Source organism: Cynocephalus volans, chromosome 2, assembly GCF_027409185.1.
Source record: "Cynocephalus volans isolate mCynVol1 chromosome 2, mCynVol1.pri, whole genome shotgun sequence".
NCBI lineage: Eukaryota > Metazoa > Chordata > Mammalia > Dermoptera > Cynocephalidae > Cynocephalus > Cynocephalus volans.
The window spans coordinates 51299460-51319385 of NC_084461.1; the positions used below are offsets into that span (position 1 = coordinate 51299460).

General features: G+C 36.8%; 1 protein-coding gene across 1 annotated transcript in view; it reads right to left on the minus strand.

The window, feature by feature from the left end:
- ELOVL7 (ELOVL fatty acid elongase 7) overlaps nucleotides 1-19926 on the minus strand; it is a 34404-nt gene that overhangs the window by 2150 nt on the left and 12328 nt on the right. The window contains exons 2-6 of the mRNA XM_063087862.1: nucleotides 15197-15387; nucleotides 11723-11803; nucleotides 10778-10834; nucleotides 8312-8417; nucleotides 560-696 (exon numbers count right to left, since the gene is read on the minus strand). Of these exons, the coding sequence (XP_062943932.1) occupies nucleotides 560-696; nucleotides 8312-8417; nucleotides 10778-10834; nucleotides 11723-11803; nucleotides 15197-15387 (572 nt within the window). The remainder of the gene's footprint in view (nucleotides 1-559; nucleotides 697-8311; nucleotides 8418-10777; nucleotides 10835-11722; nucleotides 11804-15196; nucleotides 15388-19926) is intronic.

Consider the following 19926-nt stretch of genomic DNA (forward strand, 5'->3'; position numbering starts at 1 on the left):
CTTGAGGGCAGTATTCAAATTTATGTAATACACATATGTTGGGCTACCACTGTATACACTTAATCCTCACAACACCTTTTACCGATTGGAGAAAAGATAGACTTACAAATGTTAGGACTAGACAGATAGGTACAGAGGATGGCTCATCATTCTCTCAAAATTCCCTCAAGGTCATTTAGATCTAGAATATGGAATTTCTAACTTCTAATTTAGTATTATGCCTACTGAGGATCACATAGCTTTGAGATCATTTTGCTCAAAAATATATTTATTTTTGTATAAATGTATAAAAATGGTACAAAGATATACAATCTAGTTTAATTGTCTGAGCCCCTTGGTTACCAAATGTTTTTTTTTTTTTTTTTTTATTTAGTGAAGTTCCTGACAAAGTTCAAATGAAACAGAAAGGATAATAACAGCATGCCATATAAGGGCCAGCCTCTATATCCCTATTGTTTGGTAAACTTTTTTCTTTATTTAGGTATATCCTAATTCACAGCAAAAACAAATGACTCTAATGTAGTTTCACATCTGTTTTTAAAGAAAATTAATTACTCACGAGCTGTAATGATGTCAAATATTTTTTCCACCACAAATACTTCTGGTAGGCTGGTCCCAATGCACATAATCCATAGTAGGAATACATGACTACATGTACAGCTGTATTTAGAAAAGCATGGAAAGTTCCCAAACCACCTGCAAAATAAAATTATTGTAAAATGGGAGCCTTGTTCCTTAAAATGAGACATATTTTTGTCTGAACTGATATTTTAGTATAATTATTTCTTGAATTTTAGTAGGAAGGGAAACATATGAGTATATGAAATATCAATCCCATTAAGCAGCCGTCGAACTAGAGGGAGCTGGATCATATACTCATTTAATAAAATATAAGAGAAAAATATATTTATTAGAAATTTATTAGAAAATAAATTATCATGTCTTTATTTTGTTATGTCTTAACCTTAAGATGATCTTATAATTTGGGTTTACTTTAACAAACTAAGTTATTTAAGTTACCTTTTAAATATGATATATTGCTAAATAATAGTAATTAAATTCATTTTTTAGTGAGGTTAATATAAAGTAAATTAATCTTAAGTGTACAAGTTGTGGATTTTTCACATATGCATACATCCATGTAACCACCACCAAGATCAAGATACGGAACCACCACCAAGATCAAAACCCATAAGATTCCCATATGCCCCTTCCAAGAATATACCTTTCCCACGGTAATCTTTATTCTGACTTCTATCACTATTAGTTTTGCCTATTATTAAACATCATATAAATGGAATTACATAGGATGTACTCTTTTGTGCCTGCTTTCTTCCAATCAACATAATGTTTTTAAGGTCCATGCATATTGGTGTATATATTAGTAGTCTGTCTTTTAACCACTGTGTAATAAGTAGAACACCATATGAATGCATCGCTATTTATCCATTCTTCTGTTAAAAGACATTTGTGTTGTTTCCAATTTGGGCTAATATGAAGAAAGCTGCTAAGAATATTTTTGTACATGTCATCCTGTGGAATCAAATTCACTTTCTCTAAATCAATAATTTCCACTAAATACTTTTAGTGCCTCAAAAATTTTGGCACTAAAACCATTGCTTTTCATTAGTAAGCTATACTAATTTTGCTTTAATCAATTATTGTTTTTCCAAATTAAGCATCTATTAACTGTTAAACCTCATTTGTCGCTTCCATCTGATTATTATCAATTATGCCTTTTTATCTTGCTTGGTTTTCCTCTTCTAATTTCACCACATCTCCTAATGATCACCTTCAATTTAGAACAGAAGCAAAGAACATGGAGCGATGCGGGAAAAGATTATTTTAATTGTCTTTAGCTGGAGCAGTAGGACAACGGAAAGAGTAACAGTAAAAGGTAAACAGGGTGTTTAGCTGATGGTGAGGGAAAAAAAAAACAACCTAAAAATCTCTTCCCTAGCATCTTTTTCCAAAGAGCACAATCTAGAAGAATCCACATTCTTTATGCAAAGCCTAATTCAGCTTAGCAATGTTGATTTGAAATTTAAATTTTTCTCTAAAATATTCTAATTTCTTAATTCCACTATTCTTTGATTTCAAAAATAAAGCAAAACTTCACACATTTAGACTAATTATGGTAAAGAAAGGACTGAATTAATAAACACTATGAATTCCAGAAAGTTTGAAGCAAAATGCAAATTTATCACTTCTAATATAATTTCTTAAGGAAAAATGTCATGAAATTTCTGCATAGTAGAAACTTACTTTTTAATAATTATTTATAATTGCAGCAATTCTAGATATTTCTAGAAACTACCACTGCTAAAAGTACTCCATTTAAATAACCTGTTAGAGAAATACTGCATATTCTCACCTATTTGTGGAAACTAAAAATAAACAAATGAATATACAAACAAATAAATGGGGCAGGAGGAAGAAGACACAACAATCACAACAATTCCTTGAACTTGTTAAGACAAGCGAACAGATATGATGTTGATAAGGGGGAAGGAGGAGGATAGGTAAGTGGGAAAGAGGAATTGGTAAAGGGACATGAAAATCAACTATATTGTATATTGATAAATTAAAATAAATTTAAAAAAATAAAGCTACCTTCGAAAAATAAAAAAGTAAAATAAAATAACCTGTTAAATAATTACTTTTAAGTAGCTTAAATATTCCCCCAAAGCCTCACTTATGCTATACTGTGTTTCATAAATATTCTCCTCCTGACTAGAATAAATCAAATTTGAGCTAATCCCTTAATTATTACAAGTTTCAAGCCAAAAAAAGATGAATTAATGAAGCTTATTAACAACCTCACAGTTTTATTATTTACATTTGGATTAGTCTTCTTTCCCAAAAGAAACTTGAATAAATAAATTATCGTGGTATGAAAACACTTTTTCTAGGGTAATTTAAAAATAGAATAATTGTGTACTTGTGATAATTTAGGAGTTGAGCTGCTTAACGGGACAAGCCACTCTCAAGTTCATTTGTGTCTCAGTATAATAAACCCTCCGGAAATCTATTTCACCTTTGATAAGAAACTACAAGTACATCACAGCCTTTCTTACTAAGACATCTCTCCTGTGATTTGGTAGAAGAGAGTCTATTTTCCGTTTGGATGCTTTCACCATTTAAATGTCCTAAAATGAGAATCCTATGGACAGGGATTTAACAAAGCAGTAGAGAAGCTGAGAGTGTTTCATTAGGATTACTGATCAAAATAAGCTATCAAATAAAATTTACTAGCTTATTTTCTCTAGTTATGATTATTTCTGTTTAGTTACTTTAATAAGTTTGTTCACAAAACAATCACATTTTAATCAGTAATGTTTTTTATATCTTCTTTGGAAGGCTTTTGTAATAAAGTCTTTTTTAAGTTTGCTTTCTCATGATTCTGAAAAGCAAACATCTCAGAATGAATTACAATTAGTGCCATCATATTCTCCTCCTTTGTTTTGAAAAAAAAATAAAGGAATAACTTAGATAATTATCACAATCTTCTGTATCTCTTTAACCCCTTAAAGAGATACATGCATAACTGATTTAAAAATCTGCCACAGAAATATTTTCACCATATTCAAAAGAAAACCTGGATTGCTATTATCCCAGAGAGCAGTACAACAGGCAAACAGGAAATTAATTACTAGATATAGATCAGCTGTGCTCAAGTTTTTGAAAAGAACTGTTTAAACTGGACAGTTTCATTCTAGGAATGGAAGCCAGTGCCAAACCACATTTCTGGAAATAGCTCTTGTCGTGCTGGTCACTGAATAGGTATCAGGTATGCTGCACAGTGTTTATTAGAATTCCACACATAAGACTGACCAGAAATGCCAACTCATGGGGCATATGAGAGACAAGAAGGAGGATTAAGGTGTGGACAAGGAACCCCATTATAAAGTGACTGATGTCCATATCCACTAACATTTAAAAATTGAGGTATATCATATGTTTAAATTTTCATTATTGAAAGCAATGCTTATTTTTGAAATGAAAGCTAGACTATTGAAGGACTCAACATAGAAGTCAGAAAAACACTCAACTCTGTTCTTTAAATAAAATTTGTTTTTCCCACTATAGAACTATCAGACATTCCATATAGAAATATTAGAAAATACAGAGAAGGATAAAGAAGGGGAGGGAAATCACTTTTTGTTTCAATATCTCCAAATCACCGCTGTTTATATTTCCAAGTATCGCCTTCCAAACTTTTTTCTATGTCTATTTATTTTTCAGTGTTATGATATCGTATTCTGGTCTCATGAAAAAAATTGAGATAAATAAGTAATACTTTAACAATAGTCTTCTATTTCTGATAATTTAGGAGTCAAGCTTCTTAAGAGAAGATGAGCTAAATAGCTCTCAATATCATTTGTGTTTCACAATTATATATATACAAGAAATCATAACCACTCTATTAGTGAATGTTTAGGTATTTTCCAATTTTTCACCAACACAAATAAGGTGTCAATATATATCACTGTAGAAAGACCAGAGAGGCACAATGTAGTAATTTGTGATCTTATTCTACTAAATGTCTTAAGCCTTTTGTTATTTAACAAAACTTTCCAAAACCAAATTCTGAAAGCTCAACATTTTAACTTTAACTTTGAGGAATTCCAAGGGCCCTGGAGTTTCTCAAAGGATATATAAAAGATATATCAAAATTAATTGGCTTATTTAATAAATTAGACTATATAGGAAAGCATTGTCAGTACTAAAGGTGTTATGGATATGTGTTCCAAAATCTTGTAAGGTTCTTAAATATCTGTGTCTTGATATAAATGCTACCGTTCATAATCTTGGTTTAATTATAATTTTAAAATGTTATGTCTTCAAATATTTCATGAAAAAACTGATAGGTACAGTTTCCGACAAAGTTGAGTTCATAGCTTTAAACTGAAGTTCCAAAATTCTAATGAAGAAACTGATGGGTTTGTGAAATTGTTCACAAAGGCTAAAACAACAAAAGTTAATTGGTAAACTAATTAAAAAGAATTATGGGTTTTTACAATTTCCTTATTTTAAAACACTGCTGGTTCTCCTAATGTTTTCCCGATGTAAGAAAACTCTCTCTTAAGCTCTCTATAACTAACAACAGTTTGGTAAAATGTCATTTAAAACAGAAGTAAAAGTATTTGTTTTCTCCCTATTTGATCCCCCCCAAATTTAATAACTCTAAGTATCCTTATAATTATTATGGCAATGTGGCTATTTCTATAATTTCAATGAAAATTAACTCTCTCTCTCTTTATAACAGGATATAATTTAGAACTTTGGATATGGGCTGGCCCGTGGCTCCCTTGGGAGAGTGCGGTGCTGATAACACCAAGGCCACAGTTTCGGATCCTCTATATAGGGATAGCCGGTTGGCTCACTGGCTGAGCGTGGTGCTGACAACACCAAGCCAAGGGTTGAGATCCCCTTACTGGTCATCTTTTAAAAAAAAAAAATAGGGGCCGAGCCCGTGGCGCACTTGGGAGAGTGCAGCGCTGGGAGCGCAGCGACGCTCCCGCCGCGGGTTCGGATCCTATATAGGACTGGCCGGTACACTCACTGGCTGAGTGCCGGTCACGAAAAAGACAAAAAAAAAAAAAAAAAAAAAAAAAAAAAAAAAATAGAACTTTGGATATAAGATAGGATGTCTCACTCCCAAGTTGCTGATTTCTCTTTCATGTTTGCCATAATTTGGCCTAAACTGCTGCTTCATCCTGCTGTTCATCTTTCCCCCGACATGGGACAGATCACTGAAAGAAAGTGAGCCGAGATGCTTCTTTTAATCCCCACCTGGGAAAGAGCCTTCCCAACACCGAGAGATTTGTACAAAGAAAAGTAAAACCTTTTCAATCAAGATATTGATCATCAATGCTTTTATGAGGTATGCCTTGATCATAAAGGGAGAAATAACATCTTCTCTACAAAAGCAGTTCTCTAAATTTTCCTGGACTTAGAGAGGGTATTTGTAAATTGGATGAGACATCCTGTTCTCAAACAAAAGACTTGTAATTGATTAAAAATTTTACAAAAGAGTAGATGCTTTGAAAGCAGTAATGTCAGGGACAGGTGAACTAATAATAACAAACTTTCTGGACTCAGAATCAACTATTTTATAGAGCAGAATTCCTTTCCTGAGGTTCAACAATTGGTAATTACACCCAATTCACAGCACCTGTAGTGATGCCACTGCAGCCGCCCTGAGAGATGATATCATCAGTCCTCATTTGAAGTAAATTAAAAGGACTTGCCATGCTAAATGATACCAACTTTGCTTTAAATGCTTTTGTCTTAACTGTGCCAACCTGATCTATAGCTCTTGCTTTTTCTTTTAAATAAATAAAATGGGGAGAGATGTGGAATATTCTTAAAGCAAATATACTTCACAGGGCCTGGTTTTCCAAAGCCTTGCAGTTTCAAATATTGACCTTGCAGAGGACTGGAAATTTTCCTCAGGCTATAAAGTCTCTGTTGTAAGATAAAGATTTGTGGCACAGCAAGGGTGCTGGCTCAAGGACAGACTAGTTACTGATTGTTATGTAAAGATACTGAGAAATTGCTGTAAGATCACTTAATTGTCTAATGAAATGTCATCTGACTTGTTTCACTGAAAGTCACTAGCCTATATTGTTAAACTATAACCCCACCTATGTTCTCTTCCTGTAACTTCCTGGTCTGGAAAATAAATGCAGGAAGAGAACCTCAATTCAGGGTTAATTTCCCAAATGGAAGGATGCCTCACGCTTGAGGGTCCTGGGATATTAACCCCTTTCTGGGGCTTCTCACTGCTCAGAAGAGATGGGCTTTGAGTAATCTTTGGCGGCTCTGTCACCCAGGGGAAAAGGGGTGACAAATCCGTGGGAGGCAAAGCAACAGCAAAATATGCATATGAGAGAAAGAAAACATAGAAAGTAAGAATAAGTAAAATAATATAGATTAAATAGTATAGCTATCCTTTCTTGTTATAATTAACATACCTCATAAGAAAAAGCAGCTACATTTACTTTAAAAAATTACTCAACAGATAATGCTGAATTTGGGCAAGGAGATTCTTTACATACAGGAAAATCTGATGCCCATAAGGCATGGTAGGCACAGTCTTTTACCCTTATGTCATAGCTCTTGTGGCTCTTGTAGATCTGGCACCCACTTCTTGCCACTGGCTTGGACCTCTCACTAATCACTAATCCAAAGATCCCCAACCCCATACTCCATGCCTAGAGAGTCTAGAACTCAAACAAAAGCTCCTCAATTGGGGTTCCTCTTTCTTTTAGTCTAGCAGAGTCAGAATGCCTACCAGAGATGAGCTATTCATGGAAAAGTTAATGTATTGTCTAGTATGTGCTACAGGCCTACTTGAAGACCTCTTAAATTTAAGAAACCAAAATAAGTAAATCATCCAACCAAATTTTGCTCAGGTAAGACTATGTCCTTGGGGATATCACTTATTTAAAACTTTATGATAAGATAAAATTACTTCCTGTTTTCTCCAATTCTAGATGTTCAGCAGCATAAAACCAAAACAAAACAAAGAGCCTATTTACCAAGTTTTTGATTTAAACTATTTTTTAACTTAAAAACATATCAAAACATCCTTTAATATGGTAGGATGCTTTGGGAAGTTGGGATAACTGTAATTTGACACATCTTTAAAGAGTTGTTAGGGGTTGGGGTATGTGTCAGCTATTAAAAATTTAATGGCAAACGAGATGTTACTTGAAATAAACATTCTAACTTCCTGGGAACATATAAGGAATAGTTATCTAACTATACTCCTATAAAGCCAAGGCTTTTATCATTTTACTCATTTGTTTGTCTGTTGTTTATTTATTTAAAGACATTTAACAGAATTCCATGGGAAAAGAATAAAATACAAATAAAACAACTAAAGAATATGCATAGAAGACTGTGCCCCCAAATCAGCATATCTAAAGGGGAAATGGTCCTAATTAAGAATCCTGTGTTTTAGGTTTCAGGTAATAATGAAAGTCAGAAGTTTAACCAAAGTGACTCTTTGATTTTTTGAGTTTCTTTTTTTTTCTTTTTTTCTTTTTTCTGACTGGTAAGGGGATTGCAACCCTCTGCATGGTATGGCCTGCACCATGCTTAGCCAGTGAGCGCACTGGCCATCCCTATATAGGATCCAAACCCGTGGCCTAGGACTACCAGCACCGCACTCTCCCAAGTGAGCCATGGGGCCGGCCCATTTTGAGTTTCTTATAAATCACATTTAAGGATAAAATTTTTGTTCACAGCATACATAAGTATTATCGCTTACAACACATGACCCCAACTCTCCCTTGGCTACCTGCAGCAAATTTGACTCCAAACCACCAGGTCCATGGCATGATGGTATGATGGAAGACATGAAGGAAAGTCACTTGGCTATTTTTCTTACGCAGAACAAAAAAGATCTGAAATAATTTAAAGAAAATCAAGTTCATATAAATCATGATAATTTATCAAGTTTTACAAAAATATTGGCAAAGTGCAAACTATGTCACATCATAATTTGCTTTGAAAGGGTTGCCTTATAGAATGCTTGTAGAAGCAGCTCATTCTCCAAGGGGCAGCTCAAAAGCTAACTAGCACAAAGGAACTTAGGTACAATGCCTAATTATGGCAAAACCAATTAAAAGGTGAAAAGAACTTTTATGCGGATTTAAAAACCAAAGATATAAAGTGAGGAATAGGGCCAAAAATTATTAAAAGAAATGCTAGTGGTAAAAAAAAAAAAAAAGTCCTGGTAGGTTTTGAAGTATATGTGTAAGCAGAAGAGTCTTAATTCTTAGGACTGAAATTCGAAATTTGGATAAGTGATTAGGCAAACTAAAGGAGGACTTGCAACAAATCCAAAGTTAGCAAATTATTATTAAAGAAAGATGAAAGGAGGAAAACTTTAAGAGTTAATTTGAGAATATGATGGAGGCTGGTCTGTTAGCTCAGTTGGTTAGAGCACGGTGCTGATAACATGAAGGTCCAGGGCTCAATCCCTGTACCAGCCAGCTGCCAAAGAAAAACAGCAACAGTAACAACAACAAAACAAACAAAAACAAAAGCACAGAATATAACAGAAAAGAAAGCAGAGCTTCATAGGAAAAACGAGAAGGGCAACGAAGGCACCACTTAGATCATACAAACAGGAGGGTAGAATTTGGGGGTGGGGGGATGTCAACAAAACATTCCAAAGCAAAATTCAGAATACCAGTGCTGAGTTAGACTTGTAAATTTGGGACTAAACAGAACAGCACAAAGAAAAGTATTAACAGAAAAAAAAAAAAAAAAAAAAAAAGAAAAGTATTAACAGGAGTATTTGAGAAATGTAGTTTAGGAGAGGACAGAGACAGGAACAAGTTTCCTTATGGAAGCTGGAATTGAGAACATGCAAAGCATTAACAATGAAGCAAAAACACATTTGCTTATGCACATGGAAGGAGGCAGCCTGGTGCAACAGAAAAAGCCTTAAACCAGCAATCTGTATCCTAGTCCCTGTCAGTAGCACCATTCCTCTGCTTAACTGTCACTTAACTTCTTGGCTTCAAGTTTTTTTCAGAGCAGAGGCTGGGGAGTAGATCAATGGTTCTCAACCCTGGCTGCATATTACATGTCCAAGAAGCTGTTTTAAAACAGCCACGCTTGGTCTCTATTCTAGACCATTTGGCACCAAACCTCTGGGGGTGGGATGCAGGTTGTTGTTTTTTTTTTTTTTTCTTTCCTAAGGCAGTTAATTCTACTGCACAATGTGGGCTGAGAACCACTAGCCTACAGCGGGGGTTCTCAAAGTGTGGTTCCTAGACCAACGGCATGAGCTTCATCTGGGAACTTGTTAGAAATGCAAATTTTTGAGCCCATCCAAGATCTATTGAATCACAAACTCTGTTGGGGCGGGGGGGTGGGGGGGTGGATGGGGGTGTCCGGGCATCTGTGTTTTCACAAGCCCTCTAGGTAATTCTAATGCATGCTAAAGTTTGAGAACCACTGGATTCTGAGTTCACTAAAGTCCCTTGGAATTCTAACATTACATGATTAGTCAACTGAGAAGATGAAGCATGTTGAGGTTTCTGACAGGAAATGTAGTAATATATATTCCAAAGAGAGAACACACTTGTCAGTCTCAGAGCCAGAAACGGTTCCATCTAAAGCTATTCTGGAAACCAAGGCTCATGGCTCTCTCCTCTCATCACAGACCCTAATCCATGGCACTTTCTTCTCCCAGGACCCAGTCATCCAAGATCCGAGTTGATCCTCTCCAGGATTTGAAGTAGCAAGTAAACACAGACTTCAGAAAGGCAGCTGGAGATAGTTTTGGTGTCTCCCAAATTACTGATACCCCAGGGGTAACTTAACATCCTTGCGTAAGTTTATGAATTTTGAAGCACTTAATCTCCTAAAGGAGCATGGATGACACAGTGCTTTGGTATAAAGACAAAGGTAAGATGTTCTCTGCTCTTTGCTTTCTGAACTTGCTTCATCAAACAACTGTCATCCATCTACACGAAGATGCACAGGTTTTCATTTTTTAGTGCACGTGACAGTTACATGCTTATCTTAATCAGGTGGTAGTCATACAAAAAAACCTTTTGGAGTTGGCAAAATACTGAAAAATAACTTTATCTTATTCTCTAAAATTACTGAAAATAAAAGGTCAAAAAGATAACAGTAGGTCTGCCTGAGAAGGAGAGAAAACAAAAGTTATCAGACAACTGAACTGTAGCAGTTTATTGCTTTCATTAAAACATCAAACATTTACCAAATATGGTGACCACATACTCACAGTATCCAATAGCTCGAAAAATTTGGAGAAGTAATAAAGCCAGCAGGTACGTGCCATCTGCAGAAACACACAAAGACATGAGTTTATTTTATTTTTTACATGGAAGAAAAGTTCATCTTTAAAAATTTTTATAGAGTACACATAACATAAAATTTGCCATCTTAACCAGTTTTTAGTGTACAGTTTGGTGGCACTAAGTACATTCACATTGTTGTGTAATTATCACCACTATCCATCCAAAGAACTTTTCATCTTGCAAAATTGAAATTCTGTACCTGTTAAACAATAACTTCCCATTTCCCCTTTTTGCACCCACCATTCAACTTTCTGTCTATGGATTTCACTACTCCAGGCATCTCATATAAGCTGAATCATGCAGTATTTGTCCTTTTGTGACTGGCTTATTTCATTTAGCATAATGTCTTAAAGGTTCATCCATGTTGTAGCATGAGTCAGAAGCTCCTTTCTTTGTAAGGCTGAATAACATTCCATTCTGTGTATATACCACATTTTGTTTATCCATTCATCCAACCATGGACACTTGGGTTGCTTCTACCTTTTGGCTATTAAGAATAATGCTGCTATGAACATGAGTGTACAAATATCTCTTTGAGTTCCTCTTTTCAATTCTTTTAGGTGTATACCCAGAAGCAGAACTGCTGAATCTTATGGAATTCTATTTTTAATTTTTTAGGAACCAGATGTGAATTTATTTTTAAACCCAAGAAATTCAACAAGAAAAGCACCAAATTTCATTTTACAAAAAACTACACACCTAACTTTTTTTGATTCTTTCTTGTAATTTTTAGCTTTTTTTCCTCCAACACATATTATCTGATAATTTAATTATTTATTCATTCTAAGTTCACATCCAATGCGGCAAACAGAAGCCTAAAAGTTTTAACATTGATTTTGAGTTACAAGTTTTTCCAAAGAGAAACTTACCCTCAAAGCTGTGGGTGAGCGTGAATAGTCAACAATCTCACAGCGAAATGAATAACCTGTGCCCCAGCCAGACATCACAAACTGCAAGAGAGCACATGCATGTGAAAGAAGGAAGCATGTGCCCAACAGCTGCCACGAAGGTGGTTTGCACTGTGTTTGTTCACTATGTTATCAGCGAGTCCGCAGTTAGTGCAGAGGAAAAGGCCACTAGAACACAAGCAAACTATAAACCTGCTTGATAGCAAGAATTTTCAAAACCTCAAACTCATATATTATTTATATAAACTGTGTTCTGACTAAAATGCCCATTTCTTGGGATGGTTATTTTAATATAGTGAAGAACAAAACACTGGGAGTGTTTTGCTTCCACAGCAAATACTGGTAGGCAATTTATCTTAGGTACATCTATATACTCGAGTATGTGTGTTTGTGTACTCTTAAAGGGAACACCTGGTTCTGAATCACTCTTTTCTGGTGACTTCCAATCCTTCTAATTAGTCAATAAATAAAAGGGCAAACCAGAATTCTTCAATGTACTCAGAAGGTGTCTACGACAATGGGGCTTTTCCTGTTCTTGGGTATTATGTGAAGTGGTAGTCCGTGGCTCTATTAATTACTCTTTTTTAATTTAAAATTAAGACTGACCACACACAAGACTCAGATATTAGATTTTCTCTGGATTCACAAAACAAGCAAGAGAGAAAAACAATAAAAGTGCAATCTGGCAGGCTTTCATTCCAATACACCCACAAAGTGACGTTAGACTGGTGGTGAGAAGAAGCAGCCCATTGTTAAGTCTGAATTGTAATTCAAAGATTATATTGACATTCTTTCAGTTTGATGGTGGAAAGATCTTCTTTTAAAACAGTATCTAAAAATGAAAAGCCAAGGACTCTAATTTTAAATGAATGCATATGTTAAATGGTTGGCTTAATTTAGGGTACCAACAATATGATCAGTTCTTTTCTGACTTATTATTACAGGTACCAACTATTTCCTACGATGTCTTCTTTCTCAGTATAATGATTATATCATTTTCTGCCATGGAAGCAAATTTTAAATTTCTATTTTTAATTACTATTAAAGGTAAGATTACAACTTTACAATAAATTGAATTCTAGAAACAAAGGCTTATGAAGCATTATCAGAATGATAGTTTCATGATGCAAAGAAAAAAACAAAGAAGAACTATTAGACTATGGTATTTAAACACACACCATCCTTTTCTGATACTAGCTCCTAGTTTGATTTATAGGATAATTTAATCATACTGTTAACTAGGTGATTTATGAAGTTTTGAAAATGAATACTCAGAAAAGTACAAGATATACATTTCATGGGTGAGAAAAACATTTTACAAAAACAAGGCAATAGATTTTCCCAAAGGAACAATGGAATGTGACACAAACAGTTAGTTCTATTTTACAAAATCCTGCTCTGTCTGTGAGCATCTTCATATTCTCTCAGACTTATTTCTGATGTTAGTAACACTCTAAGTCCAGGAGCTATTTACTTAAACAGTGATGACAGATTCTTCACCATACTCAACCCCAGACAAGTGCTGTGTTGAGTAGAAGTTGTGTATGGTGGACTTCTGTGAGGCCTTAACTGGTCTCTCTGTTAGCATCTGACTGGTGACAAGTAACCAGCATAGTCAAACAATAAAATAACTATAAAATAAGACAGCTGAGTTCCTTTAGTCTGAGTCAATTCTCTTTCACCTTCTTCATGTTTGGCCTAACATCCCTCGTGGAGGTGTTTATACTGCATGCCAAATGAAATCGTGCTCCACAATATGAACCATGTGTTTGGATGTGCCATCACTAGATGGCACGCTGCTCAGCTGTCAAAAGTCTTTGTTTAAACAGAGAGTAGAACTTAATGTTTTCATGATATTAAGTTTAAGAATAATCCAACAGCCTGTGGAACTTTTTGACATGTATATCTGTATTCCAAGCTAGCAATAAGAAAAAGTAATAATTTACATTTGGCAGGTAGTAAACTCTGAAACCGTCACATAAGTAACTCAAGTATTAGTGGTGAATGAGAGATAGAAACTCTCAAATTCAGGCATTTAAAACCTTTTATGACACTGTAATTGATAAAGTAGGAAGTGAAACTGGTGATGATTGCATCCTGTCTAAACCTGAAAAATATGCTTGGGGACATCACAATCAACAACACAATCAGACACAGAACCTAAGAATACTAGAGCATGAAGGACCTGCGAGACAATTTGGTTCAATTCTGGCTTTATAAAAATGACAGAATTGAGGCCCAGAAAGGTTAAGTGATATGCCCCAAATCAGGCAGCTAGTTAGTAGCAGAACCAAAACTAATTAGTCCCTGGTCTCCTGGCTTCCAGGTGTGTTCTTATCCTCGCAATATAACATGCTATATCCCATCTCTGAGAACATGCTAAGAGCACGTTTTCTCTGTCCCCCCATTTCTATCATTCTTCCCTTTCAGTTGCTCATGCTCGAGAAGGGATGGTAAGAGTGGCCTGTGAGTTAATTTTGGAAATAAAGTTGGAGAAGTAGAAAGAAGCAGAGTAAGTCCAGACTTCAGGGAGGCCTGTGAAAAATAAGGCCAGAATAGATTGAAGGTGATCTAATCAGGTGGACTTGCAGCAGGAATCGGGTTGGAAGGAAGCACAGTACGTGAAGAGGCTGTGATGTGAGGAGAGCCCAGGGGGGCAATGCTGGGCCCTCGAGAGCCCCACTTATAACTAAACACAAGCTATGCTGTAGGGGAAATGAAAAAAAAGAGGCTGAAGAAGCCAGCCAGAGTTGGAAAAAAAGCAAGGAATCCCAGAAAAGCAGATACATGAGGAAAGCTGAGGCATGTTAACAGTAACGGGGGAGAGAGAGAATCCATGAATCTGTTTGTGGGTCCTGGAAGATCCCCGTCTTTCTTAATGACAATGAAGGGACAGGCTCCCTCACCTACTGCTTAGTATGAGTCTACCCTCCTCTGTCCCCCCAAAGCCCAACTAAACCAAAACAGTTCGCCATCATACAGTGCATCAGAGCATGCAGAAACCAAAGGTTCCAACTATGATGTCAACTCCTTACACAGTCAGGATGAACTCCGATGTCAGACAGACCTAGGGTCAAATATCAATCCTCCACTTACCAGCTATGTTACTTTAAGTTACCTAATGTCCCCAAGTGTTAGCTTCCTCAAAACTAACATTTATGGATTTATTAATCATCTATTAAGGCTAACTATGTGCAAATCCTTGGACTAGATGTTAATTTTTTCTCACTACCTGTGAGGTTGACTACTGAGATCCTCTAAAGAGTTTACTATTTGGTCTATACAACTTTTTGGCAAATACCTACTCTAGTGAGCTCAGTTTCTAAAATTCTCTAATTCTCAAAGGGTTATCCTATAGTAATAACAAAGAGCATAATGACAGATAATGGAAGACTCAGGCAAAATTCTCCCATTAGGAATACTGAAGACACTTGCCTCATAACACATATACACAGAAAAAAGTACTATGAAAAAATTGTACGTTATCATCGCTTTCTTGAGTTCAAAGGGCTTTCGATTCTCCATGAGTTTTGGTCCCAGAGAAGTGACAAAATAGACATAGAGTCCCAGGATGATGGTTTGTGGCAAAGGCGAGGACATGAGGAGCCAATCTTCAACTCTTGGATCTAAGAGAAAAACAATACGTAAGTGCACACCTACTTAGCCAAGAGGTAACTGACAGCATCCAACATTTCTTTAAGCAAGCGCCTAGATCCTAACGTTGACAATGAACTATTTGGGCAATGATTACCAGTATCTTTAGGAAGGGTGAGGGGAAATCACCAGGGAGAGCGAATCACCCCTGGGCTAGAAACAGTGAGGCTGTCACCACTCCTAGGCCTCAAAGGGCAAAAGGAGGTAGTAGTCCAGAACCCAAAACAAGAGAGTCACATGGAGAAGCCCTCCTGGAGAGGAGCTGTGCCATGGACTGAATGTTTGTGTCCCTCCCAAATTCATATGTTGAAATCCTAACCCACAATGTAATGGTATTAGGAGGTGGGGCTTTTGAGAGATAATTAGGTCACGAAGGTGGAGCCCTCATGGGATTAGTGCTCTTATGAAAGGGACCCAAGGGAGCTCCTGCCCTCTTTCTACCATGTGAGGATACAACAAGAAGACGGCAGTCTGCAACCCAGAAGAGGGCTCACCAGAACCCGACCATGCTGGCACCCTGATCTCAGACTTCCAGTCTCCAGAACTGGAGAAATAAATTCCTGTTGTTTAAGCCACTCAGTCTATGGTAATTTGTTATAGCAGCCCAGATGGACTAAGACAAGATGTGATCGTCAGCTGAGGGATTTGGCCAGCCCAAGACAATTCTGCAAGTAAGGGGTCAGATAGATAACCCAACTCCACCTCCTCCTTCTCTACAATCTCCTTGGGCTCTCCATTGGCTGGACACAGAAACCAGAGGACAGGGGAGCAAGCAAAAGGGAAATGGTCCTTACTGGTCATTCTCCAGGACCCAGCACAGACTGCAAAGTGGATCTGGAGGAGGGGCCACCAGCAACATTCCACCATCCAACTATAACCACTATTAACATTTTAGAGTTCTTCCGCACAGATATTCCTTTACATATAAAAATGTTTGTTTGTTGCTTCTTAGTTTTCTTCTTTCCCCAAGAAAACTGGCACACTCCCACATATACTGTATCACAGAACCACAGAACTGAAGGGGACCTTGGCATCATCTACATGTCTAAAGAGTGGGTTGTAGCTGTCCAAAATGTGGGCTATCCAACCCAATATTTTGAGCAAAAAAAAAATTTATTGACCTCACATCCATATAAACAGAAACTCAGCTGATTACTGCCAGTTCCAGGGCAGCAGAGTTGGGTCAATTAAAAATGACAACTCAAGATGAAATGTGATTAATTCCGTAATTTCAAGCACTTCAGGTGTGATTTTACTAGATGGTCTCATGAAGCCAGAACATTATGAAGGAAAATAAGTATGAATAAGTTTCCAGGTGCATCTGACTCAAAATTGAGTTTTGACTCACCTCAGGATGTCGATACACCATCACTTTTATCAACTGGAAGAGTGAAGTAAATACAGCCCTTGCTCATTTAAACTGTAATGAAGTGACCAATTACCAACAGTCTCTAAATACCTCTGCAAGACTGACTTAGCACCCAAAAGTTCGTCAACAGAACTCCAGGACTGATGACTCATTTGGCCTCAATTTTAATGCTGAAAGCATTTTATCGTTTATCAGTTGCACATGCAAGGCTCTAGCTAGTAAAGATGATTTATTTTGCATTCACATGGGCCTCCCTCAAAAATACTGACAAATGCTCTGTCTCAAAAATAAATAAATAAATAAATAAATAAATAAAGCCACAGAATCAACAGCTCTAAAACACATCTTAGATTACTAAGGAATTTAATATATATAAAGAAGTCCCACAAATAAGCAGAAGGGAGAGATTATTTAACAAATGTTGATAGAAAACTGACTATTTGGAAGAAAAATGAGTTTGTCCCTTACCTGTATCATCTACAAGCATGTCCCAAACCATGTAATGGAAGCAAGATATTTAAAGACTTCCCACAAAATGTGGAGGAGAGGCTAAAAAATGGGGGAGATGCTGGGTTATATAAAGAGGTTGCTTTACTGCAGGATTTCTTAGTGCTTCATGTTTATTTGAATTGCCAAGATGAGAATGGTGATATGCAGCATGCTGCTAACCTATTTGGCCATGGAACCCTGATGTTCTGTGGAATACCATTTAATATCTTATGGAACTAATGCTCTGTGGAACAGTTTGGAAAACGTAGTGGATTGAATTATGTCCCCCAAAACTCACTGAAGCTTCAATTGTGTCCCCTAAGTTTTATGTGTTAGAAAGTTGGTCCGCATTGTGACTGTTAAGAGGGTGGGAAATCCTATCATGGAAATTGAAAGGTGGAGGCCTGAAGAGGTGATTGGATTGCAGGACCATGCAGTAGCGGATGGAGTAAAAATGGTGGTCAGGGGCATGGTTCTGATGGCTTGAAAAGAAGCGAGAGTCTGTCTCTCTCTCTCTGCTTCCACCGCTTTGCATTGTGAAACCTATGGGTCACTGTCACCACCACCAGATGGACTTTGGACTTCCCAGCCTCAGAAACTGTAAGGAATAAATTTTGCTTTCTTTATAAATCACCCAGTTTCAAGTACTTTGTTATAAGCAGCAGAGACGAACTAAAACAGGAAATATAGCCATTTGCTAAAATAAATGTATAATTTAAACCATTAATGATTAGATAGTAATAAGGAAGATAAATCAGAGCAGATTATTTGGAGATAAAGTAGAGAAGAAAATATAAAATTTTGTACTTTGTTAAATACAGGGAAGGAAAAGATAGGTAGAAGTTAAGAAAAATACTCAGATTTTTTTAGATAATTATATCGTCCACTTAGACTGGGAACACAAGATAAGCAGCAAGACTGATCAAGAAGAGATATCTTGTTTTAAAACACTTACATTTCAAGTACCTATAAAACATTCATATGGAGACTTCCACAGGCAGTTGGATATATGGACTTGGAATTAGGAGAGAGATCTGGGCAGGATGTAGGTCTAGGGGGTGACATCACATAAATGACGGATAATAAAAGCAGTGAGATTGGCTTAGGAAAAGCAGATGGAGTAGAAAGTCAGTACTAAAGTCAGAATCCTGAGGACTCAACATTCAGAGGACAAGTGAGAACTGTTAAGAAGACTGAGAATGGCTGGAGACGTAGAAGGAAAACCACGAAAGTGACATATCATGAAGTCAAGGAAAGAATGAATTTTTGGAATGAGTCAAAGTTTCAAAAGTGGCAGAAAGAGAAAAGAAAATGTGGACTGAAAAGTGCCACCAAATTTAACAAAAGGAGGTCACTGGGAAATTACTCTCTTGTGATTTCCCCCTGCATTCCCCCCACCCAGCATGTTAAAATAATGAAATTTGTTATGCCTTTTCTTCATATTAATCTAAATTTGTCAGCGACTTTTGTCAATGAACCTTCAGGGGTAAAGTGGAAGTTTTCCTTGGTCCCTGTAGGCACAGCACTGTAAGCAGGACACCAAAGCCGCTCTGCTCTTCTGGAAGCTGCAGCTGGAGCAGCCCAGAGCCTGGCAAGCTGGCAGAAAGGGTAAGACTTTTTTTTTTTAAAGTCAGCTCCTCCTCTCTCTCTTTCTGTGGAATTTAGTCCCATGGATGCTAAAGATCACTGTCTCTTTTTGATTGCGTGTAGGAAAGACTTTGTATGACTAATCTTAGGTGCAGCAACTCTGGGGTATAGTCTGTTTTCCCTCTGTCTCTTTCAGTGTCATGTCTTAAAGAGGAGAACTATATATGGTTACCCTCCCATCTTATTTTACATCCTGAAGCTTGACTTGTGACCATGTGGGAATATTCTCTCTTTATCTCCACCATTCAGGGGACATGGTTTTCTGGCCATGTTTGGTGGCCTGTTTAAATTAACTGGGAGCCCCGAGATCACCACACTCTTTGTTCTGAACTCCAAGTTCTCAGGGGAGTTTGTAAAAAGAGGCCCAGTACATAAGAGCTTTTGTTGTCTCAGTCTGTGTGCTGGGAAACTCCCTTCCTGGTATCGCCTATCTGGGGTCACAGATCAGCAGGTCTGTGGCTAAAGGAGCCTCACGTTCTGTGAGGGAATGAAAATACTGTCAATATTCTTAACTGCTTCCAGCAATGAGAGTCTTTTGCTATCTTAGCCTATCTCTGGGAGTGAATTGGGGGGACCCTAGGGATTGCCTCTTCTATACCTTCTTCTGGAACACTTCTTGCTAAGGTTGAAAGTTTGTTGCTGAGTCACTATTGAAGTGCGTGCACTATTGGGGATCCTGCATTGTCAATTTCCAGATAATAGACCCTTTGAATTTACTATATTTAAATGAAAACTTTTTAGAGAGCTCTTATCTTAAACAGCTGTCTTATTGGTACCTACGAAAAGATTAATACAACAACTAGCCCTAAAAACTATATTGGCAAGATAAAAAGACAAAAATTAGATTTAAAACAAGTTGTAAACCTTTGTATACTCAAACTGCCTGCTTTGGATCTCCTGTAGGACTTGCAAAAATGGCACTCGAACCTGTGATCAAATCATCACCACAGCTTGGGTTCCATTAACTTCTCTCCTGAGCTAAAGGAATAGGTCCATTTCTGGCTAG